At 37.5% G+C, this 26,690-nt stretch overlaps 1 protein-coding gene across 1 annotated transcript in view; it reads right to left on the bottom strand.

Annotated features, from left to right (window-relative positions):
* The window catches only part of BRWD1 (bromodomain and WD repeat domain containing 1), a 97,559-nt gene that overhangs the window by 6,945 nt on the left and 63,924 nt on the right, over positions 1-26,690 (bottom strand). Inside the window, exons 34-41 of the mRNA XM_070407183.1 lie at positions 26,328-26,369; positions 24,586-24,732; positions 23,269-23,421; positions 17,936-18,102; positions 14,370-14,596; positions 11,165-11,332; positions 8,056-8,955; positions 5,924-6,859 (exon numbers count right to left, since the gene is read on the bottom strand). Of these exons, the coding sequence (XP_070263284.1) occupies positions 5,924-6,859; positions 8,056-8,955; positions 11,165-11,332; positions 14,370-14,596; positions 17,936-18,102; positions 23,269-23,421; positions 24,586-24,732; positions 26,328-26,369 (2,740 nt within the window). The remainder of the gene's footprint in view (positions 1-5,923; positions 6,860-8,055; positions 8,956-11,164; positions 11,333-14,369; positions 14,597-17,935; positions 18,103-23,268; positions 23,422-24,585; positions 24,733-26,327; positions 26,370-26,690) is intronic.

Below are 26,690 nucleotides of genomic sequence, written 5' to 3'. Positions count from 1 at the left end.
AATTCCATTCAGAGGGAAAACCTTTTAGTTGCAAATTATAACCTCTTGAAGCAAGTCTTTATCAGAGCTGGTGTGAGATTCCTTTCTTCACTGCCTCCCTTCACTGATAAGCAATGAAATGAACCAAACTCCGGAAGCATATAGCATTTAATACTGATATCCATCCCCCCTAAAGCCTAAGTTTCCAAAAGGATCCCATAAGCTTTGAAGTCTCTTTAGAGAATGCCTGTAAAACAATGTGTTTTCTGTAACACTCTGGGTTTAACTGTTTACTATTTTCCCTACGGGAGTTGGTAACACTGACAAGTCTTCTATAGTATGGGAGTGTCAGGGCAAACGATGTCAGAAATAATTCCATCGAGTTGTTTTCCACTAGTTTGGTCACTTTTATGGTTGAATCGATGAACTGAAGTTCATCTACAGTTTACAATACATCCAGTGAGGGTGCCAGAGAACCTTGAATTGTTTTTACACATAGAGCTTTCTCTCATTCCTAGAAAAGTTAACTGGTAACATTCTTATGATTCTCACAAGCTTTGTGATGGGCATTTCAATTTTTTTCTAAAATTCTGATGAAAGCTCGAAGTATGAAAGGGATATGATAATCTGCCTAATGAACTTTTTAAGAGACATCTCAAACTAAGGTAGGCAGGATAGGGTATCAGAAGTAAATACCGAGTTTCCAATTGACTTTATTGCTTCCCTAGTGAAATGCAGCGGGGCCCAGACAATCCTGACAACCCTACTCAAGCACATCTCATGACTCCCTCCAGTTCCCCGCTCACCCCGCTTGTAGCCCTGCGTTCTGCCCACAGGAGAAATCACAGAGGGATAGAGGTTAGGGAACTGCTTAAGACAAGAAGTAAAGATGAGCTGCAAGGAAAACTGACTCCATATTGCTGACCTTAATCAATCAGCCAGGAGGCGTGAAGTCGTTTTAAAAAAGAAGGAAAAAGCCTAATTAAATTTATTAAACTCTTACTCTTTTAGTTAGTAACTGACTAAAAAACTGGTTCCTAGATGAAAATGCGAAGGCTCAGATGTGCTAATGACTTAATTTAGAAAGTTCACTCAGAGCTCCTGTGTGGGAGTGGAAATTAAGATTTATCTCTTTGACAGGCTCCATAAAACCGTGAGAATTTTACAGGTGAACTGAATGTGTACAGTCCCAGGACTCAGTATGGATCAGCACTTATACAGTTCAATATATTAAAAATTAAAGATTCCTTTAACATTTAACCACTAATTGTAAAGGGCAATAGTTTCTGAATACTTTCCTTCTGGAACCATCACTAAGTAGGGCTAGCTGCTGTGGTCAAGTCTGTCGCTGGTCATCTCCTTTCAGTTAGTTCAGAATGCCTTTCTCTTTAGCACTCCAAATCCCCATGAAAGTTCTAACAAATGATAAAACTTACCTTAAAATTAACTTCAAAACTAAAGCATGACCAGAAAATATACTGCAACACTGATCACTATACTGAACGAAACTATTATTCTTGACTAGATATATACTCTATGACATGCTCTCACATTTAAGAGCCTACAGATCTGTAGGACCCAAATGTTGTGACTGCCCTGCCCACTCCTCAGCCTCCCTCCATCACATCGTAAGAGCAATCCTTGAGAAGGCAACCAGAGTCAGACATTTCCCTACCACACTAACAATAGACTAGGAACAAGCTTGGCAGAGTGACTGGTAAACAACCCCCTGAACTTTGAGAATTCCCATGTATCCTTAGGCAACATCTGTAATTTAAGAAAATAGCTATAAAAATACTCTTTGAATGGAAGAAGAGGTAACACAGCCCTCGTCATTATATTCTGTACACTTCAATCCTTCCTAATAATTCACAATTGAGTTACAAGCAGGATTAGCAGTTACTAATGTAGTTGGACTATATTTTCCCACTATGTTCCACTTTCTCCCTAGCTTTGACAAATTTATTTAGTTTGGTCTTTCTATTCCCAAATACTAGAATAAGAGACAGTCTTTAAACTGTTAAGTTGCAAGTTTCTTAGGGTTTCTGCTTTATTATTCCCTGATATCCACTGCAGAAGTGCAAGGCATACTTAATTAATAGACAAAAACTTCTACAATGAAGGTGGTTTGTTGCACCCTTTCATACTAGATAGAATTGAGCTATAATTTCCACACGCTGTAAGAAAGCTAAAGTATTTGGTGACAGCTACAAGATACCTGACAAAGTAAATATGTTGACTTAGTATCAATGAAAAATATGGGGCTGGTATTTCAGCTATAGTAAAGGACAAGGCAAAAAGACCTTATCTGGCCATTTAAAAGTTATTTAAAAAATCAATTCAATTGAGTAGAAAGAAAAACCAAAAATACTGTATGCACCTTTAACGATGTTCTTACATTTTGATATACAAACCCCTCATTTTGTTCAAATGGTACAAATTCAGCTTGTAGTTACAGAAGAGATTAAAATCCTTTCAGCTTAGTTTTTAATACTATACAGTAAAGTTAATAAATTTTGTGTTCTAATGTTCTTCTTGAAAAAAGGCTAGAAGAACGACAGGGAATGTAGTATGGACCCAATGCTACTTTAAATAAGAATTTTTACTGAAGATGTCATCAACTGATGAAGTGGGAGGATTTGGTGAAGTGTCTTATTCTTGTTTTCGGACAGCAGTACCTCAGACAGTATTTTCATTGGTTTATGGCTCCTTTTTCCATTTCCACTTCCAGATTTGAAGTGAATTTTCCTAAAACATAAGTTCTTTCCTTCTATTTCCTTATTATAAAACTGATTTCCTTTTCAGGTACAACGCTCTGCTATTTAAAAGAAACTTTTGTGTTTTAATTTAGAAGCTGTAACTGCTTTATCCTTTTCTAAGGACTAGTAAATTGAGAAAGGATTTAATCAGAGATTTTCCCCTAAAATAAAAAAAAGGGAGAACAACCATCCTAGGAATTAACTCGGAATATATTTTTCCTTTTATTCAGAAATTACTATACATTGTCAATATACCCTTTTTTAAAAAAGTAGGATATGAAAAAAAAATGCTTTTAAAACCTCACCTATTTTTAAACATTTTAATTTTTTTCTTAATATACTTGGTAAAATTAGTTATTCAAAGAAATGAAAAAAACAAACCTAAGTACCTCAAACCTTTTTGTTTAAACCATAAATGAATAAAGTCAGAGGACTTTGGACATACACAACACAGTAGTATTTTTTTCATATACCATTAAGTTATGTCAAGTGCAATGGAAAGCTATAGCCCTTCATCAGTTCACATTCAATTTGTAACCTTTTATCTTTTCTCACAAGAAAAACACAAACCAATCCCAAACATATTAAAGTACATCTGTGCATTAAATCCCTGCGCCTTTTCGCATAAAGTAGAAAAAAAATCAAACGTTCTAGTGCTCAATGTAAACATTTTGAACTATTAATTATTTATTAATTTTCCTTAAAGGTATTTAGGAGTGTGTGTCACATATTCAAAGTTAACCTTAGGAATAGCACCATGACCAAAAAAAAAAGATTCTCTCTATAATCCCTTAGCTTTACTTCAGAATTTGAGAAGCTACCATTGTCAACCACACATTCAAAGTTACCAGGACAATTCTTGTGTTTTTTCTATATGAAACCAGAATACTTCTTATATAAATAAGGGTGTAACTATTTTGGACAAAATGAAAAATTAGTAATTAGTTGACCAGCCAGTCAATGACCAATTAATTTAGTCTAAAGAATAGTTCTATTGATGAAGCCTAAATGGTCAAACTAACATTATACCGAAAGAATTTATGTGTTTATGAATGTATTCCCTATTTATTTAAGGATTTTTGGTACCTTTTTGCAAATGATGGTAAACATGGAGTTACAACCCTGAGACTAGAAATAAAATGGAGAAGCTTAAGAAAAGTTTAAATAAATTAATGGATATGACATCTACCATCACTTCTTAAAATTAAGGAAGTAAAGAGCATTCCATTAATTTTTTCAGGTCAAGAGTGAAGGACAATTATCCTGCACCAAACTGTGTACTATGCACTTAATGCAACTTTGAGAAGAGGAGCATCTCTAAACAACCAAAGGAGAAGCAGGCCTCCCACCTATCTCAGCTGGCAATGTCTAAAAGAGAAAATACCTTTACCATGTCAAACAGGATAGATAACTGCAAAGTAACAACACTTAAGAACATTCTCTAACACTAATACCAGAGTCTGGTGCTTTTCCCTATCTGCCACTTTAAGGGTACACAGGAGAAAAAGGTTAATTTAGTCTGAAACCAAATAGGGCCAATAAATAGTAAAGGTGGGAGTACTGAAACATACCCCTTCGCTACAAAATATGTAAACCATTTGAATCAAGTCCATCTTCAGGCACAAACAAGCCAGGAATGGCCACCTATACTGTTTGGAGTAGCACAATCTTATCAAGTAAAAACATTTGGCTCAAAAAAAAAAAACAAACCACTAAGTGTACTATGGTATCTGATGATGTGATAAAAGTTTTGCTTTAAATGGATTCCAAAATTATTTTCCAACAAAATATGACTTTTCTTAGGTTTAAAGTAGAAGTCACTAATGAAGTTACACTTAGTTACCCCAGCAAAGAATGTTTGAGATTGCACATGGCAGCAGTAAGCTAAAACAAAGAGATGGAGATAACATTTCACTAGTTTCCTATATAGATGAGATTTGCAATTGCACACTTAACAAAACTCAACCCTACGATTTCAATAGAAATGGGGGAACTACATATAATTTAAATATTCTCTGAGTTCTGGACACTCTATTAAAGAATAAACTCTCCCTAAATCTAAGGCACACAAACTCCTCTATGTCACAGAGTAAGACTATCGAAGACCGAGAGTTTGGTTAAATCCCTCACATGAAAACCAGGAGATCATGGAAAGAAAATTATATAGCCTTTTGTTAGAGCACAATCTAAAAGAAAATGCTAGGACTATGGTCTGGCCTTAGGAATTGAAATATATGATCAAAACATTAAAAAAAATAATTTACCAGCACTTTATAAATTCAAGTTTATAAAATAATAATGATATTTTCCTTTAAAATAAAAAGAAAGATGCAACAGCATTTGAAAAGAAAACTGGAAACCATTTCAATGAAAATGACCAAATATGGTATAATGCATTCTACTCAAGTAGCCAGGGGAAGAAAAAAAAAAGTGGTAGGTACCTTGCCTACTACTAATCATGGTAACACCTCCCATGATTGTAATGTCGGTATGGACATAATATTTATGAAAAATCTGTAAACATAGGTCTTGTGAAATTGTTATGCTACAATATGACACGGGTTAGAAACTACCACCTCTTGACAAATTCCAAAAATATCTGCATGGCACTTGCAACCATGAAAGTAATGCTCATTGGTTGTGATAACCAGGATGTCTAGTGTTTAACATATTTCAAACTCTTGCTATATGTAGTTAAATACTGTTTAAGTAGATCTGCCCCCAAAATGAAGCATATTTTGGCACCTGTGCTGAATGCTGCTACAAAGGCAAGCAAGTGCAAATAAAAATAACAGTCATGATTTAGTCACATTCATAACTTTTCATAGAAAAATATAAATATATTCCCTGAATTGTAGGACAAAAAATAATAATAATTTCAACAGCCAGGTTTCACCATAAATTCCAGTCCATTTCCTCTTTAAATGAACTGGTTTTCCCTCAAGGTCATAAGGTGCAATCATCAAAATCTAACACATTTTCTAAGTTTCTATCATCATCCCCATCATGGTATCTCACGGTCCTTCTACCCTGATTTCTCGTTTTAATTTTTGAACGTCGAAGAACTCTCTTAGATTTTGCATAGTCCAAATCCTCCCAGTCATTATCATCCACATTTAACCTAGGACGCTTGCTCTGTCTTTGTTGCCTCACAGTTTTAGATATGTTAGCTGTAAAAGTTTTACCTTTTCTAACATTTACTTTTGCTTTTCCTTTTGTTTTCCTCTTTTTGGTTTTTGTCTCATCAGCACAGTCAACCTCTGATTCAGTTACAGATCCCAACTCTGAGTCAGATTTGGGACTAGTGTCCGGTCCACACTCTGAATTCCCTGTTGTTTCTGAATTTTTCACATTTCCCAATTGAGGATGCAGTCTCTTCCTTCTTGTTTCCATCTTAGCTGCTTCCTGGGAGTCCTGAATCACTCCTGTCTTACTGAAAGGAGCCTTCCCATAGGTCCTGAGTCTTCTGCCATTCCACCTGCGCAGCCCGTAATTCAGTTCCTCTTCAAAGTTAGTCTCTGTAGTAGTTTTTTGCTCCAAAGTTGACTCAGAAGGAAATTTTCTACCAATCTCACCCCCTGGAATATGGCTTTTTGAATCTTCCTCTGAAGACCCAAACAACGACCTCTTTGTTCTAGAAGGTGCAGCATTTGTTTTGTGGCTACCGGTAGGCCTGGCAGGCCTGTCCCTATATTCTGACTTCGGCATACCTTCAGAGTCGGAGTCTCCACTGAGAGGCTGATGAACGCTTTCTGCGCTCCCTTCTGAGTCAGCCTCAGGCGCCTCCCCTTCACACGCGCCCTGTTCGTCTGGCACTGCACCATTTGCGTCTCCCTCAGAATCACTCCCTATCTTTGTGGCTGTGGTACCCGCAAAACGGAGGGGCTTCTTCCTTCTCCTCTTGCCTCTAGTGCACACGTTTTCTAAACTAGCATCTTCCATGTCACTCATGAGCTTAATCTTACTGGCAGCGGTGGCTGCACATCTTCGAGGAATCCTTTGGAGACCCGTTTTGGCTTTGGAGGATTTCTTAACCACTTTCGAACTGCTGTCTGAGTCACTGGAACAGACCCTTTTCCTGGAAACTTTTCTGCTTTGTCCATGGTCCCGTGATGTAGAATCTAAAAATTAAGAGTATTCCTTTAATCTTCAATTCAACATTTATGACATCAGTCCATAATTCTGCATTCTTATTAACTGGGAAGGAATGGCAATGAGTGGCATGGGAGCAGTGACTTGTTAGCCTCAGCACCATTCACAAGCACAACATATTCCTCACAGTAAAACCCCAGGCCTTTCTAGCTATGTGCACAAACACCTGACATTAAAACCTTTTACTTACATGAGTACAGACTAAACTCTTTACCACTACACTAGGGTATAAAAACTAACCACTTACTCTCAGCCTCCCTGCAACACTTCTTAACTTTACAAGTTCCTATCACACCAACTTTTCATCTTAGCTTTAGCTGCCTCCTGCTCTTTTAAAATTTTTCATCAATCCCCATTTACCAGTACAATCTTAATTCAGCAATTTACCTCACCTCTCTGTGCTCGTTATCAGTAAAAATGACAACAGTCCCTATCTCATAAAAGATATGAAGATTAAACTGATTAATAAACATAAAGCATTTATCCCTGTCTGGGTGGCTCAGTTAGTTGGAGCATCATCCCATACATCGAAAGGTTTGATCCCTGGTCAGGGTGCGTACGGTGAATACGGGAAGCAACCAATCGATGTTTTTCTCTCACATTGATGTTTCTCTCTCTCTCTCTCTCTCTCTCTCTCTCTCTACCTTCCACTCTCTCTAAAAAGTAAAAACAAAAACATATCCTCGGTTGAAGATTAAAGAAAAAACATAAAGCATTTAGAAAAACATCATGATATACAGAACATCTTGGAAAATGTTCTGTTAGCTGCTATTATTATTACTTGCCACATTCCTTTCAATCAGTCCTACCCTTTTCTTTCCCCTTCTCAAACTATCATCACGACAGTTTACAAATGTGCTTGCCTTTGTTTTCTTAATCCCATCGCCAATATAATATCCCCAATCACCAATACAAGAAGTGAAATCTTTAATAGTAATAGTGTTAAGGCCAAATTGCCTGTCATGTGAGTAAAACTAAATGCACTCAACCAATAGTTAGGTGCGCACATAGGAATATGAGAGATGAAAGAAAAAAAAAAGACTAATGGAGAATGCGGAGAGTGTAGAGAAAACAACTGGCAAAGAGAAGTTTCACAGGAAAGAAAAACAACGTATGCTAGAAGGGAAGGGCAATAAGAATAAATCAGTGACACGTTTTCAATTACCTTTCACAAAATCGTTGGGTTTTTCTTTTGTTTTGTCATCATCTGAATCCACATCAGTTTCAGACACATGATCTGAGAAACAGTGGGACGCAGCCATAGGTTCACTCTTCGACTTTCCTGACAGCAGGTTTGTTTCCATTTTGTGACATCTACCATCGCCTCTATCTTCCTCAGATTCAGAGTCCTCTGAATCAGTAAAGACCTTCGCTTTTGTAAGGGAAGTGGCATTCTTGCGAGCTGTGCTGTATTTCCTACCAGGGTATTTTCTTGGCTCAGAATCTGCTTCCTCCTCTTCCCCTGAGACACTTCCTGCCTTAAGTTTCTGCCCAGACGTTGATGGGCCATTAGTTCTGTTATGTCCATAATCTGAACCATGACTTTCCTCAGAAGACTCTATTTTAAGAAGTTTTGTTTTAGAAGTTGCTGCAGTATGGGACTTGTAGCCATTAGCATGCCAATTTTTCCGGACTACCTGCAAGTCACTTTCTGACTCTGAATCTCCACTTTCAGATTCATTGACAGTATTCTGGGCCGCATGAGAACTGGACACTGGCGATGGTTGATTGTGATCTTTTAGCTCCTCTTCTTCAGTTTCTGACTTTAAGCTCTGCTCATCTTCAGAATTATATAATAACTTTTTTCTAGCCACAGCAGAAGCGTTGCGGTGAGGCAGCTTACGGCCAGAACAGACATTTTCAGAGCTAGAATTCTCCTCTATATCACTCATTAGCTTTATCTTATTGGCAGCCACAGCAGCACACTTTCTTAGCACTTTCCGGTTATTTCCAGCTCGGGCTTTTAAACTTTCACCAGTTTCTAATGAATTGTTATCGGAGTCACTTAAATAAACTCTCTTTCGAGTGGCTTTTCTGCCACATCCATTTTCTAAAGAAACTGGACCTAGAAATAAAGTAACAATAAGATTAGAAAGGTCTTCCTTATTTCAACATTTTTTAAATGACTTCACTATTTTAGTACTGATGTTCCCAAAACAGATTTCCTTTCTAAATCTAAAAGACTTAAAAGGATACAACAGAATAGACACTACAAAAATAAACTCACACATATATGGTCAATTAATTTATGAAAAAAGAGACAAGAATACACAATGGGGAAAGGAGATACTTTTCAATAAATGGTGTTGGGAAAATTGAACAGCACATGCAAAAGAACAAAAACTACACTGCTATCCTAAACCACACCCAAAAATTAACTCAAAATAGATTTAAGATTTGAATGTAAGACCTAAAACCATGAAACTCCTACAGCAGTGATGGCGAACCTTTTGAGCTCGGCGTGTCAGCATTTTGAAAAACCCTAACTTAACTCTGGTGCCATGTCACATATAGAAATTTTTTTATATTTGCAACCATAGTAAAACAAAGACTTATATTTTTGATATTTATTTTATGTATTTAAATGCCATTTAACAAAGAAAAATCAACCAAAAAAAATGAGTTCGCGTGTCCCCTCTGACACGCGTGTCATAGGTTCGCCATCACTGTCCTAGAGAGCAGTGGCCGATGTGACTCAGTTGGTTGGCCCGGCATTCGGTGCACCAAAAGGTTGTGGGTTCAATTCCGTCAGGGCACATACCTAGGTTGCGGGTTCAATCCTGTTCAGGGTGTGTACGGCAGGCAACCCATCAATGTTATCTCTCTCACATCAATGTTATCTCTCTCCTTCCTCCCTTCCCTCCTTCTTTACTCCCTCCCTCCCTCCCTCCCTAAAATCAATAAAACATATCCTCAGGACAGGATTAAAACTTTTAAAAAAATGGGCATAGACATGAATAGGTATTTCCCAAAGAAGACATACAAATGGACATGCATGACATGACTAATCATCAGGAAAATGCAAATCAAAACCACAATGAAGTTATCACTTCACACCTGTTAGAATAGTTACTATCAAAAAGATAAGAAATAACAAGTGTTGACAAGGATGTGAAGAAAAGGGAACCCTTGTGTCTTGTTGGTAGGAAAGTAAATCAGTGCAGCCTCTTTATAGAAAACAGTAGAGAGGTTGCCTCAAAAAATCAAAACTAGAACTACCATATGATCCAGCTATTCCACTTGCAGATATTTATCCAAAGAAAACAAAAACAAGTCCAAAAGATCTACGCACCCCCATGTTCAATGCAGCATTACTTACAACAGCCACAATAGGAAACAAGCAAAGCACAGTGTCCATCAATAGATGAATGGAGCCTGGCTGAGGGGCTCAGTTGGTTGATACCATCCTGTGCACCAAAAAGTTGCTGGTTCAATCCCATTGGAGTATATATGGAAGGCAACCAATCATCTTTCTCTCTCACATTGATGTTTCTTTCTATTTCTCTCTCTCTCTCTCTAAGCATGTCCTTGGGTGAGGATTTTAAAAAAAATGAATGGATAAAGAAGATGTGATATATATACACAATGGAAAACTATTCAGCTACAAGAAGAATGGATTCTTGCCATTTGAAACAACACAGAGTGACCGTACGGGCATTATGCTAAGTGAAGTAAGTTAGATAAAGAAAAAGAAATACCATATGGTCTCACTTATATGTGAAATCTAAAAAACAAACAGAATGATCCCATGTTTGATTCCAGTCAAGGGCACATGCCCTGGCTGCAGACTCGATCCCCAGTAGGGGGCATGCAGGAGGCAGCCAATCAATCATCATTGATGTTTCTATCTCTCTCTCCCTCCCCTTTCCTCTCTGAAATCAATAAAAAATATCTATTTTAAAAAGAATCAAACAATGAATGCATAAATAAGTGGTACAACAAATCGACGTTCCTCTCTCTCTCTCTCTCTAAAATCAATCAATAATTTTTTTTTTTAAAAAAGAGAGAAAGTTGCTAAGAGAGTAAATCTTATATATGGTGATGGATGGTAACTATAGACTTGTGGTCATTTCACGATGTACTAGTATACAAATATCAAGTCATTATGGCGAACACTTGAAACTAATACCATGCCAGATGGCAACTATACCCCAATTTTTAAAAAGTTTACAGGACTAATCATATGTAGATACATTAAATCAATAAACCATTCAGTGTTTAGCTTTTGAACCTCATGATATACATCCCTCCAAAGCACCCCCAAGGTCTCTCACCAGGTCTTCTTTGCGCAGCCCGTGTTCTGGTCACTCTGAGATTGCTGCTTCTGGCCAGCCTACGGCGCAAGGAGGGCTCACGAGCTCTTGAACTCCCTTTGCTCTCCTCTGAACTCTCTGAAGCTGAGGACGATAAAGAGGGACCTAAGGAATCTTCCATTTCACTTTCTAAGAAAAACAAAGCATCAACAGTTCATTACACACATTCTCTTATCTTTACACACATAAGCAGTTACTTCATAACAAAAGACTTAAAGCAGATTCCTAAATACTTAAGAGTATATTTTCTAAAGATGTTCGAAAAAAACAGCCGATAGGGAGAAACCAAGATGGCGGCATAGGTAAACACTGGAAATTGCTGCCTCGCACAACCACTTCAAAAATACAACTACGGGGGAAAAAAAGGACACATATGTAATACCCTTTGTAATGCTTTAAGCAATAAAAAAAAAAAATACAACTAAAAGACAAAACGGACATCATCCAGAACCACAGGAAAGCTGGCTGAGTGGAAATTCTATAACTAGAAGGAAAGAGAAAAGCACACTGAGACTCAGAGGAGGTGCAGAAATAAAGTGCAGAGGTATGGAGGCGCACATGGAAAGGGCTGGCAACTGAGGACGCGGTTGTCTTTTTCGATCAGGAGGGAGTCTCAAGCTCCAGACTGCTCTGAACTCCAGTTCCGGGCGGGTCTCTGGGGACCCAGACTCATATGGGGAGAAACTGGACTGTCTGGCATCGGACAGAACTCGAGGGTGGCTTTCTCTCAGAGGTGCTTGCAGCGATTACTGGGGACACTGAGACACAGGGCCTCTTAGGGTAGGACTGAGGATCAGCCATAGCTGTTTGCTCCGCCCTGCTGATTCCCTGAGACCCCGCCCCAACCAAGCTGTGCGCAGAGGCTTTTGCATATGAAAGGCCTGGCCCTTTGCAATCTGAAAATTACCTAACAAACTGCAGCTGGGTCGGAGAGACCCAGAACTTCCAAAAGAATGCCCAAGGCCCCACAGCAGCTTGCATTGCTTCACAGCTGGGCCTCATCTGCGCACCTCCAAACCCCAAACAAACAAGAGGAATCTGCAGATCTCTCCATAGCTCCTGCTGGGTAGCCTTAGGCAGAGGCTAAATTAGCACCTCCTTAGAGATCCAAGAGCCAGTGTACCCAGTGGTCAGAGTGGGACCATCCAGATTACAACTCCTCAGATCCATAAGGGACACACTCAGGGGGCAGACTCAGTGAATACTAAAGCCCCACTGAAGCAAGTCTTGTCCCAGCACAGAAGTCCTCCCACTGCAGACACAGCTGATTCTCACAGCCAATTGGCCTGGAGGTCAATTCCTCCCAGTGATACCTATAACAATCAAGGCTTAACTACAACAAGACTGTGCACAAAGCCCACAAAGGGGTGCACCAGGAGTGTCCACCTCAGGTAATTGGGGAGGCTGAGCCACCGGGCCCTATAAGACATCTAGCACAGAAAACCACTCTATCAACACAGGGAAGCATAAAAAATGTGGATACAAAGAAACAGGTCACAAATGACATGGAGGAAAGCAAACTACAGGATATAGAGTTCAAAACCATGGTTATAAGGTTTTTCAAGAATGTTCTAGAAACCGCCAATAAATTTAGTGAGACCCTCAAGGTTATGAAAAAGGACCAACTAGAAATTAAGCATACACTGACTGAAATAATATTATAGAGTTCCAACAGCAGACTAGAGGATTGCAAGAATCAAGTCAAAGATTTGGAATACGAAGAAGCAAAAAACACCCAACCAGAAAACAAAAAGAAAAAAGAATCCGAAAATACAAAGATAGTGTAAGGAGCCTCTGGGACAGCTTCAAGTGTACAAACATCAGAATTATAGGGTGCCAGAAGATGAGAGACAGCAAGATATTGAAAACCTATTTGAAGAAATAATGACAGAAAACTTCCCCCACCTGGTGAAAGAAATGGACTTACAGGTCCAAGAAGCGCAGAGAACCCCAAACAAAAGGAATCCAAAGAGGACCACACCAAGCCACAGCATAATTAAAATGCCGAGAGCAAAAGACAAAGAGAGAATCTTAAAAGCACCAAGAGAAAAAAAGTCAGTTACCTACAAGGGAGAACCCATACAACTGTCAGCTGATTTCTCAACAGAAACTATGCAGGCCAGAAGGGAGTGGCAAGAAATATTCAAAGTGATGAATAGCAAGAACCTACAACCAAGATTACTTTACCCAGAAAAGCTATCATTCAGAATTGAAGGTCAGATAAAGAGCTTCACAGACAAGAAAAAGCTAAAGAAGTTCATCACCACCAAACCAGTATTATATGAAATGCTGAAAGGTATCCTTTCAGAAGAGGAAGAAGAAGAAAAAGGTAAGGATACAAATTATGAACAACAAATACACATCTATCAACAAATGAATCTAAAAATCAAGTGAATAAATAATCTGATGAACAGAATAAACTGGTGAATATAATAGAATCAGGGGCATAGAAAGGAAATGGACTGACCATTCTCGGGGGGGAAAGGGGTGTGGGGTGCGGGAAGAGACTAGACAAAAATCGTACACCTATGGATGAGGACAGTCGGGGGGGGGGGGGGGTAAGGGCAGAGGGTGGGGTGGGAACTGGGTGAAGGGGAGTTATGGGGGGAAAAAAGAGGAACAATTGTAATAATCTGAACAATAAAGATTTAATTAAAATAAAATAAAAACAGCTGATAAAATTGGTATTAAAAGGTACATAATCAGCCCTAACCAGTTTGGCTCAGTGGATAGAGCGTTGGCCTGTGGACTAAAGGGTCCCAGGTTCGATTCCGGCCAAGGGCACATGCCTGGGTTGTGGGCTTGATCCCCAGTAGGGGGTGTGCAGGAGGCAGCTGATCAATGATTCTTTCTCATCATTGATGTTTCTATCTCTCTCTCCCTTTTCCTTCCTCTCTGAAATCAATAAAGAAATATAGAAATAAAAGAAAAAAAACATTAAAAAAAAAAGTACATAATCAGCATTTTGAATCGTTTGTTCTCTTATTTCTGAAAGTAGCATATTACTCCTGCTTTGGATTCAGAAAATAAAGTGTATATACTTAATAAACAAACTTCCATTTAAAAACTTAATTAGCCCCCCTTTCTACTCCCTTCTATTATGAAACTAGCAGTATTATACACCTGAGCGCTCAGCAGTTGAATAACATAACCTTCTACTTCTCACCAGATAATGTAGAACCATTTGTTAGAGTGACAGGTCTACTTCTTCTCATTCTTTCTGATGATCCTGCTGAATCTGAAGAGTCCTCAGAAGAAACACCTGAAGAGACACTGGCACGTGTCTTGTGGCTTGCAGAATAAGCTGCCTGGCTTGAGGTAGACTGAGTAGGAGAACCTACCAACTCAGGAATTACTCTTATCTGAGATTTTAAACGCTTCTGCTTGGTATTTCTGGTCAGAGATATGAACAAAAGAAGCTGTATTTAACAAAACAGAAAACACCTAAATAAAAGTATATTATTACTTTAATCTGAGAATAATTTTAGATCAAAATATTAAAATATCCGTTATTAACATCTTTTTCTGGCATGGATTACTATTAATATTCTTACTTTAAATTTGATATTGTTTTATCACAAATTGGAGTAATGAACAAATGATCCAAGTAACAGTTAACAGAAAATCACATTGAATATGGTTCTTGGGATTAAATGCTTAGGGAGAACCAACATTTATGTAATATAGGCATTTTTCACATTATAAATCTGAGTCTCAATATGACCCAACTTTCTCTCTAGTTTCCTATTTATGTTTCTAAACACAGTATAAAATTAAGAGAAGAAATCACAAAACCTGAACAGAAAAGCAAAAAGGAGGGTGGGGGAAGAGAGGGTAAAGGAGGAATAAATGGTGATGGAAGAAGACTTGACTTGAAGTGAATACACAATACAATATACATATGATGTATTATTGACCTGTACCCCTGAAACCTATATAATTTTATGAACCAATGTCACCCTAATAAATTCTATTTAAAAAAAAAAAAAAAAGAGGTCCAACTGGTGTGGTTCAATGGTTGAGCGTGGGGACCTATGAACCAGGAGGTCACAGTTTGATTCCCAGTCAGGGCACATGCCTGGGTTGCAAGCTCGATCCCCCAGCATGAGATGTGCAGGAGGCAGCCAATCAGTGATTTTCTCTCATCATTGATGTTCATATTCTCTCTCTCTCTCTCTCTCTTTCTCTCTCTCTCCCCCTCCCTCCCTTCCTCCCTCCCTCTCTGAAATCAATAAAAATATATTTAATTTAAAAAAAAAGAACAGAGGCAAAAAAGAGATCAGAACAAATTAATTTTGTTAATCCTCACCTGAGGATACACTTTCCCATTGATTTTTAGAGAAGGGAGAGGGGAGAAGGGGGCCAGGGGAGAGGGGGAGAGAGAGACAAAGAGAGAAAGAGAAAGAAACATCAATGTGAGAGAGACATCGATTGGTTGCCTCCTCGAACATGCCCCAACTGGGGCCAGGGATCAAACCTACAACACAGGTATGTGGCCTTGACCAGGAATTGAACCCATTACCCTTTGGTCTGTGGGCTGACACTCTAAACACTGAGCAACGCTGGCCAGAGCTGGACAAGCTAATTTTTTTCTAAGACCACACTGTTTACATCTAAGTTCTAATTCACCACGTTTGGCCCCTGAGCCGTGGATTATGGGGGGAAATAGTGGAAGTTTAAAACAATCCATCTTAGGATTTACATTATATATCTGGGTAATACTCATGTTGAGATAATCCTCTTTTCCTTTCAAACAAAAAGATAAAGGGCTTTTTAGGAATATCTAAAGCATTTGAGCTAAAAGATAACCACAATTCATTAAAGCAGTAATTGTTTATATCATCATAATCAAGAAAATTCAAGCTTGTATGTCAAGACAGATTTTAACTTCCATTAATAACAACTGGAGGCAGACCAGTGAATACAAAAAAAAATCATTACATGCTGATACTTATCATAAATATAATTTTTAACAGTACACAAATTAGTAGTACCTCAAGAAAAAAAGCGTTCCTTTCTTATCCTATGTTCTTCTGAGCTGTTAAGACTCTTTCTTGGTTCAAAGAGAAAGCAGAGTTTTTAAAAATAAGTAAGCCCTGGCTAGTGTGGCTAAGTTGGTTGGGCATCATCCCTGGCACCAAAAAGTTGCTGCTGGTTTAATTCCCGGTCAGGGCACATGCTCAGATTTTGGAACCAGATCCCCGTAGGGGGCATGCAAGAGGCAGCAGATCAATGTTTTGCTTTCACATCAATGTTTCTCTCTCCCTCTCCCTTCCTCTCTCTCTTAAAAAAAAAAAATTAATTAAAAAATTTTAATAACAATAAAAACTCATACAATAATAAACAAATCCAAACTGGGGGTCATTTTATAAAATAAATGGCCTATAGTCTTAAAAATGTCTATCAAGAAGACAAAGGTTACAAATAAAATTCCAGATTAAAAAAGACTAAAGAGCCTGGCCAGTGTGGCTCAGTGGTTGAGTGTCAACCCATGAACCAGAAAGTCACCAGTTTGATTCCTGGTCTGATTTAATAGCCAACTGCAGATAACATATAAAGATGTAAGCTATAGGACAATAGCACAAATAACTGAAGAGAACTAATCTACAACAAAATTCTTTTATCTATGAGAATTAAATAGTATTAAACAAAAGTAGATTTAAAAAAAAACCAAAACACTAAAGTAGATTGTTTTGAATTGAAATGCATAGTGTAATCCCCAGAACAACCATGAAGAAACCCATCAAGGGTAGAGTGCACATTCAAACCATATATGAAAACAAACTAAACAACATCAATTTGCACATTCCAATACTCCAAAATACATGTAAATTTTATATCAATGTAAGCTACATCGTCAAAGACAGAATATAAATATTAAATTATGAAGAGAATAAACCCTGCATTTTATAATTCTTCTTTACAACTAATTCTCAGTAAAAAATATGGTATGTTGCCAGAACCGGTTTGGCTCAGTGGATAGAGCGTCGGCCTGTGGACTCAGGGGTCCCAGGTTCGGTTCCGGTCGGGGGCATGTGCCTTGGTTGCGGGCACATCCCCAGTGGGGGGCGTGCAGGAGGCAGCTGATCGATGTTTCTCTCTCATCGATGTTTCTGGCTCTCTGTCCCTCTCCCTTCCTCTCTGTGAAAAATCAATAAAATATATTTAAAAAAAAATATATGGTATGTTATACCTAATAGATGTTTTCTCATAAATATCAAATGCTCAAAGTCCATATACAATAATCACTTTACTCTCTGCATTAAAAACAAAAAGTTCATTACGAAAAATATAAATGGTATCTTAAATAACCCTTTATGCCCTGGCCGGGGTGGCTCAGTTGGTTGGAGCATCATCCCATGCACCAAAAGGTGGCAGGTTCAATTCCTGGTCAGGGCACATACCTAGGTTGCAGGTTCAATCCCTGGTCAGGGAGTACAGGAGGCAACCTATGGATGTTTCTCTCTCATATTGGTGTTTCTCTCTCAAAGCAATAAGATAAATAAATAAACCTTTATAAAATTCTTTTACAATTGATGATTTTCATTAAATGCTTTAAAAACTTACATAACTGCAAATCAATGAACAGAATGTTATCAAGCCAAAAAGGGACTATTCTTTTCTAAATGTTGTCTAAAATGATTAAGAATCGTTTGCATAATAAAATCAAAAACATTATCACGACCTGAAATTTTACAAAGTTGCACAGAAAGCTGGCAATAATCAATTTACCTGGTACTTTTGTTAGCCTGATTGAAACGGTTACAATTTTGCTGTCTCCTGAATCTCTGGCTTCTTCGAAGTTTTTCATTGAATTTTTGACCAATTTTAAAATCAGAGGAGATTTTCTTCATTTTTTCTTCAAATAAGGCAGACAACCTCAAGGTCATACTGTAAATCTGCAAGAATATAAAAGCAAAACTATAACCACAAAGTAACTTTAAAAGTATTTTTCTAAATGAGAATGTAATCACTGAGGCTACTTGTAATCTTTTACATTAGTGTTACAGATAATGGCTCTTACCGACTTTCTCTATTTCCCACCCCTTCCCTTCAATGACAGCTACAAGAGTCTGCAAGAAAGAGCAACTATCTTGGCTTTTCCCATTTTCCCATCTACATGTACAAACCTACATGTAACCTTTTCCAAAAGTTAGATGGGAAGTTTGTTGGTTTTCAAATTGCTACTGAGGCAGCAAAAGAGCAGTGTCTCTTTGAGGCAAGGGAACTTCTCACCAGTCTCTACTTGAAATCTGAATGTCTTTGATGACACTTAGATCCAAATCTGAATTACAGACAGAGAATACCTTGCATCCGGCAGAAAGAGGAAAATACGGCCTAAAATTTTACTACAAACGAAAGACTGTGTTTTAACTATTTTTATAATTAAATAACATCAAATCTTGGAAAGAACAGCAATGTGATGTTAAGTACTACTATAAGTAACATTTGGTACAGCTATGTATTTACAGGAAGTACTCTTTACTCGTCCCAATCATTCCTGAGAATAAGTGCACAAGTCTAATGCTCCAGAGCTAATTATGAATCACTGATGCATGAGTGATTCATACTAGAGAACCTTTAAAAATGCTTCATATATCTACCATATAAATATATCTGTAAAATATATGTGAAATTTGCAATCCCTGATCTGATTTTTTTATGATCTTTAACAGTTATTTTCAATATTGTACATATGTTAAACTTATTCTTTTCATTGAAACCTGAAGTCTAGTGTAAGTCATCAATTTTATCATATTGTTTGAAACCTCTGATTATCTTATCACCATTTTCAGGTTTTCTCATTAGCTTTTATGAAAATTCAGTAATACATTTGAATTGAAAATAAACATTATTTAACAAAAGTGGGTGCTAAAATGATCAGCTCTTCAATACGAAGAATGGCATATATAAAAAACCCATTAGCATCATATACAATGGTGAAAGACTAAAAATCTTTCCCTGAGATCAGGAATAAGACAAAGATGCCTGCTTTCACCTCTGCTATTCAACAATGTGCTTTAAGTTCTAGTGAGAGCAATTAGACAAGAAAATAAAATTATCATTCAAATTGGAATGGTAGAAGTAAAACTATCTCAATTTACAGATGACATGATTCTATATATAATAACACTCAAAGATTCCAGTTGTTAGTACTAATAAATGAATTCAGCAAAATTATAGGGTACAATAACCACATACAAGAATTAGTTGTGTTTCTAATATACCAACAATGAACAATCAGAAAAAGAAATTAAGAAAGCAAGTGAATTTCAAATACCATCTAAAACAATAAACTGGGAATAAACTTAACCAAGGAAGTGTTAAGACTTGTCACTGAAAATTACAAACACTACTGGAAGAAATTAGACCTAAATAAATGGAAAAACATCCCCTGCTAAGAAATAGGAAGACTTAACAGTGTCAAGATGTCAATACTGCACAAAGCAATCTATACATTCAATGCAATCTCTATAAAAAATTCAAAGGAAGGGCGGGGGGGGGGGGGGGGGGGGAAGGACACATATGTAATACCCTTTGTAATACTTTTAGCAAAAAAATAAAAAATTCAAAGAACTTTTTCGAAATGGCAAAAGCTATTCCTCAAGCTCACAAAGAATTGCTAGGGACCCTGAGTAGCTGAATCTTGAAAAAGAAAATAGTGGGAGGACTCACACTTCCTGATTTCAAAACTTACTACGAAGCTACAGTAAACAAAACATTGTGGTACTGATGTATAGATAGATGGACACACAAACACATACATATAATGGAATAGAATTGAGTGTGAAAATAAACCTATATACCTATGGCCAACTGATTTTCAAAAATGGTGCCAAGTTTATTTAATGGGAAAAGAATAGTCTCTTCAATAGATGGTGCTGGTACAAATGTATTTCCACCTCACACCATATACAAATATTAACTCAATAGGGATCAACAACTTAAATATAAGAGCTATACCACAAAACTCTTAGAAGAACACATAGGGGTGAACATTTATAACAATGGATTTGGCAATGGATTCTTAGATATGAGACCAAAAACACAAAAAACACATGCACACAAAAGGTAGACGGGACCTCATCAAATGAAAACTTTTATACATCAAAGGACATTGCGAACAAGTGAAAGGACAAGCTACAGAATGAGAGAAAATATCTGGAAAACATTTGACAAAGATTAATATCCAGAATATATGAACAAATTCCTACAACTCAACAACAAAAATATCCAATTAGAAAATGGGCAAAGCACTTGAATAGGTATTTCTCCACAGAAGATATAGAGTGGCCAATAACCATAAGCACGTGAAGAGATGCTCAACATTAGTGTATTGACTATATTCTGCATTCTTGATGCTCTGGCATTAGGAAACTTGATCCTGGAGAGATTGTCCATCCCATGGCTAGCTAATTCCTCAAGATAGCAAAGAACTCTCTTAAAAACAAACATGCCTCTGATACATAAAACAATCCAGAGTTCATACCTCTATTTTCTTGATAAAACTCCCACATATCAAGCCAATATTCCATTCCCCCCATCCTAAATCACACCAGGAACCAGACACCTAGAGACCACCCCTATAGGCCAAAGCTATGGGAAATATTCAAGCTAGCCAATCCTAAACTTTACTTTGCACCCAGCTTTGCGTTCTGCGAAAACCTCAAACTACAGGCTCTGTGCTATAATCTTCCCTTTCCTGGCCCCTGCCTACTGACCAAAGCTGGTGCATCCCCATGGGGCCTTGCATGGTGAGGTGTGCCTCATTTCTAGGAATCTGTTAGTATAAACTTCTTCCTTCATGGCAGTCATCTCCAGATCTGCCTGTCCTACCATACCTGATTAGAATAAATCTCAGGTGCAATTTGTTATAAGTAATAAGAGAAATGCAAATCAAAACCACAAGAGTAATACTTCACACTCACTAGGATGGCTACAATTTAAGAAAACACATTGGCAAGGATATGGAGAAATTAGAATCCTCATACTTTGCTGAGGGAATATAAAATGATGCAGCCATCATGGAATACAGTTTGGTGGTTCCTAGAAAAGCTAAACATACAATTACCCTAGGAACCAGCAATTCCACTCTTATATATCCAAAGAAATTGAGAACAAGAACTCTTACAGATACTTGTATTGCAATATTCATTGCAGCATTAATCACAATTGCCAAAAAATAGAAATAACTCAAGTGTCCATCAAGAGATAAATGAATAAACAAAATATCATATACCCAACCCATAAAATGGATAATTATTCAGCCATAAAAAGAAAGTTCTCATACTACAACTTGGATAAACCTTTAAGACATTATGAAAAGTGAAATAAGTTAGACACAAAAGGACAAATTGTATTACTGAACTTACATGAAATATCTAGAATAGGCAGATTCTTAAAGATAGAAAGTAGATTAGAGACTACCAAGGGCTGAGGAAAAGGGACAATGTGGAATTAATTGCTTAAAGGTTACGGAGTTTCTGTTTGGAGTTATGAAAGAGTTTTGGAAGTAGATAGCAGTGACAGTTAAACAATATTGTGAATTAATGCCATTGAATTGCACTTAAAATGGTTAAAATTTTAAGTTTTATGTTATATAGATTTAACCACAATTTTGAAAACCTGATAATGTAGTATATCAGAAACCATTAAATTATATACTTTAAACAGTGAGTTGTATGGTATGAATCCTCAAACATATATTTAAAACAAAAGAGGAAGCCTGGTCGGCGTGGCTCAGTAGGTTGATTATTGACCTATGAACCAGGAGGTCATAGTTCAATTCCAGGTCGGGGCACATGCTCGGGTTGTGGGCTCAATCCCTAGTGTGGAGTGTGCAGGAGGCAGCCAATCAACGATTCTCTCTCATCATTGATGTTTCTCTCTCTCTCCCTCTCCCTTCCTCTCTGAAATCAATAAAAATATATGTTTTTTAAAAAAGAGAAGGGAGATGCCCTAGCCACTTTGATTCAGTGGATAGAGCGTCGGCCTGAGGACTGAAGGGTCGGTCCCAGGTTCAATTCTGGTCAAGGGCACATGCCCAGGTTGCCGGCTTGATCCCCAGTGGGGGGAGTGTAGAAGGCAATCAGTGATTCTCTGTCATCATTGATGTTTCTCTCTCTCCCCCCACTCCCTTCCTCCCTGAAATCAATAAAAATATATTTAAAAAAGGGGGGGGAGACTAATGAAATTTATTTCCTTTCTGGAAACAGTCTCACAATAGTGACTTTGACAATAACACAAGCATGAAAAATTTTAGACTTGAATGTTAAACTGATCCAATAAGCAATTTGGAAATTGAATGCTGAGACGAGAATTAATAATGTGGGAGGAATCTGATAATAATGAGGAGAAAGTGAAATTAAGACAAAATGATTAATTAGCAGTGAGAGTCACTGATGATAGACAGAGAAAGTGGTATAAATCTCCTCAAATTATTGCTGTGGTGTTTTGTTTTGTTTTTAATTACCCAGCACCTTGGCCACATAGGTTTTGTGATGTTTGTGAAAATTCCCTGACAGCATGTGGGCTCTTTTGTGTTATTATGTTTCAACAAGTTTTGAAAGTTACCCAATGTATAACTTTTTAACAAAGATTTAGAAATGTACTCCATACTTGTATTCTTAAATAATCAGATCACTCATGTGTTTCTTCTTCGGATCCAAAATATTAGTTTACAGTAGTCCTACCCCCACATTCAGATTTTCATTTTCTTACTTTTAATATTCCTCCAGCTCTATCAATAAATTTTCAACCCACTTTTCAAGATTCCCATCTGCATGAAAATATAGATTTTTCTCCTTCTACATATCAAATTTAAATTTGTTCATTTTCACTGAGGCCCTCACTCCCAACAATCCATTCATAAAACTGCAGGAAGATAAACATTAATTGTGGTGAGGTAGCAAGAGCAGCTATTTGGGCAGTGGCAGAAGCTCTATTCTCAACAGTAGTCTTGCTCTACTCACTTATCTTTAATGTTCCAACCTCTCCCAGCCAGCAGAAAATTATCATCTATAACAGATCATGCTCTTCTCTTCTTATAAACCACTTTAAATTACCTTTGATCTTTTGTTTGGTGTATATGCTTTTGCATTGCTAAATATCAACCGGATGTCTTTGCAAAATTCCAAAGGGCTGTCATAATTTTCCGCTTCTAAAGTCTCCCTTACTGTTCCAAAATCCATTGGAGTATCTATAATATCTCGATAGTCCTAGGTTTTAAAAACAATAATTAGTTCAAAATTTTCATTCCTACTTATAGAAATATAAGTGCATCAGATCTCTAAAATATTAAAAACTAGAGGCCTGGTGCACAAAATTTGTTCACTTGGGGGGGGGGGGGGTCCCTCAGCCCAACCTGTGCCCTCTCGCAGTCCAGGAGCCCTCAAGGGATGTCTGACTGATGGCTTAGGCCCACTCTCCATGGAGATGGGGCCTAAGCTGGCACTCAGACATCCTTAGCGCTGCAGCGGTGGTAGGAGAGGCTCCCACCACCACCGCTGCGCTCGCCAGCCGTGAGCCCAGCTCAGGGCTTCTGGCTGAGTGGCACTCCCGCTGTGGGAGCACACTGAACACCAGGGGGCTGCTCCTGCATTGAGCATCTGCCCCCTGGTGGTCAGTGCACATCACAGCGACCGGTCATTCTGCCATTTGGTCAATTTGCATATTACCCTTTTATTATATAGGATTATAGAAGAGAAAAAAATTAGAAGGAGCTTAAGAATCATTAATAACTTTTTAAAAAACACGACCCAGACATAAAGACAAGGCAAGAAATAACCAAGTATACTTGGTAGCAGGACATTGACTGGTGTTTTTATTTGTGTTTTTTTCAAATTGTAAGAGAAAGTTTATTTAGAAAGTTACAAAGCTAGCAAAAGTAAGCCAGCTGGACTGTGCAGGCTCACAAAACCAGTTTCGGATGCAGAAGGGCCCTTGAAGCTTAGGAGAGGGAAAGGCAAAGGTAATACACCTGGTGGGAGTGCGGGGGAGAAGAGGGGTCAGGAAAGGGAGAGCCAGACATGGACTGGTTTTTATTTCCTTCTTTACATCTTTTGTCATTTCCAAGCTTTCACAGTAAGTTTGTGCTTTACTTTCTGACTTTTTTTTTTAAGGTCATTTTCCATTCTTTTATTACTAGAGTGAAAACAGACACTTTTTACACAATTTACAGTTTTCCTGGCGCTGGGACTTCTTAGATAATAGATACCATGTAGAATCCTCCCATTATTAGGTAACTGTCTTAATGGTAAGAGAAAAAGCTAACATGAAACTAGACATCTTACTCTTTAAAAGTTTAATTTAAATACCTCTACATCGATCTCCTCTACACAAACTTTAAAAAGCCCCAAACATTCAAAAAAATGGCAACTTACTGGATATTCAACCAAATCAACAGGTTGTCTAAATGGTTCAGAATCTTCACATTGAAAAATTAAGTTCACTAGTTCCTTACACTGTTTCTTCCAGTTGCTTTCAACATAGCTGGTGGCTTTGCTGCTCCTTTTTTTCCAATCATGGCCCTAAAAATATATTCACAATATCGAAAGTATTTTCAGTGTTGGGAAAATGACACTATAATATCGTATTTGACTTTCTATCTACTTGGAAAAAATCCACTTTTCTGTAAAAATCCAATGTCACATCTAGAAACATGTTACTCTAGAAACATTTTTCAATCCAGCACTGATCTCCCACATCTAGAAAATGTTTTCACAGAATTTGAAATATCACATTGGATAATGTGGTAGGCAGAATCAGAATAATGACTCAAAGATATCTGCATCCTAGCCAAGAACCAGGGACTATGTCACTTTACATGGCAGCTGTGACTAAAGGCATGCTCTTGAGATGGGGAGACTGTCCCAGATTATCTGGCTGTGCCCAATGTAATCACAAGGGTCCTTACAAGTGGAGGCAGAGGGTCAGAGTCAGACTGTAAGATGTAACACTGCTGACCTGAAGGTGGAAGAAGGGGGCCATGAGCCTCTAGAAGCTGGAAAATGTGAGGACATAGATTCTACCCTAGAGTTCCCAGAAGGAACACAGCCATGCCGACACCCTGATTGTAGCCCAGTGAGACCATGTCAAACTTCTAATTTACGGAATGTAACATAACATTTTTGTTGTTTAAGCCACCAGATTTGTAATTTGATAGAGCAGGCATAGCAAAGAAACTCTAAACAGGTACTAAACACTTGGGAAAATTATATGAAAATGACAAATCAGATGACGGAAATTCAAGTCTAACTTTTCCATGTTATCTGGGGCAAGCATATTATGAAAACTTTTATTAAAAGCTTAAAGTTTAAGCAGCATTTGGATGAAATTTAAAATGTTAACATTTTTGAGCATTCCTAGATTAGTAACCTTGACTTTTAATTAACATATTACATTAAAACTTCAAGAGTTCTGCTGGTGACACTACAATTCCAACTACCCAATATCCAAAACTTATTTCCATACATCCCCCAACTAATCCTCATTTTTTTAAAAAAGGTTCAGTTACCAAATGCTAGTTAATTTTTCCCTTCAAATGTCTCATCTTCTTCCCTTCCTTTCCATTCCAAGCAAACACCATCCTTGACTAGATTCCCATCCTTTACTCCCAGATTCTTGCAATAAACTCCTAACTCATTTCCTTTACCACCTACCTATCTTCATATCCCTCAAAATATATTTGTCAATTTTGACTGTGCAGTTTATTCTCTACTTTAAATGAAAACCTTGGTTTTCAATATCACATTATTTGCTCCCCAAATAACAGCCAGACACAGCCACTTTGCTTATTCCAGCATTTATCCTCTACACCAGTCAGACCGGTGCTCTCAGCAGCCCACTAACATGCCACACTTTCCTACTTTTTCAGCTTGGATTGTAATATCCCCTACTTTTTTATTGTTTTAACTCCATCTCATTCTGAGGAAATAGTTAAAATCCCAAGTCTTCCACTAAACCTTACCTAACTATCCAGCTTTCAGTGATTACTCCCCTTTCTCTTACAAAATATTCCATAACTATATCAATGTAACTTTTCAAAGACAACACCTAAGACCTTAGGTTGATTTTAAACAAAGAATAAGTAAACAAGCAAGATTAATCAGGCAGATTAACTTACTCTTCTTCTTCCAGAAGATGTTTTAGGGAGATCACTATCATCCTAGAAATAAAAATCAGAGCACCTTAAGTGTTAACATTCTCATTAAAATTGCAATAATTTTAATTTTAAAAGTATATGAAAGATAAGGTTATAACTTGTTAACAAAATCTCAAAAGACAGACTATATTGGATAATCTTTGTGGTACGCAGATTCTAACAAACCAACTATTCTTAATACCCTATACATTCCCTAAGAACATGCATTAATTCCAAAACATAGCTATAAAAGGCAGCTTTAAATTTGTTTTATTTCTATGCAGAAATCCCAGAAAGTCTCCTACAATTCCTGCACATTTGTACTCTCCACAGTTTCTTATTCCC

This window comes from Myotis yumanensis, unplaced genomic scaffold (assembly GCF_028538775.1).
Source record: "Myotis yumanensis isolate MYYU_CA2020_CCGP unplaced genomic scaffold, mMyoYum1.0.hap1 SCAF_2, whole genome shotgun sequence".
In the NCBI taxonomy this organism is placed as follows: Eukaryota; Metazoa; Chordata; class Mammalia; order Chiroptera; family Vespertilionidae; genus Myotis; species Myotis yumanensis.
The sequence above is the reverse complement of the archived record's forward strand: the minus strand, read 5'-3'. Positions and strand labels throughout refer to the sequence as shown.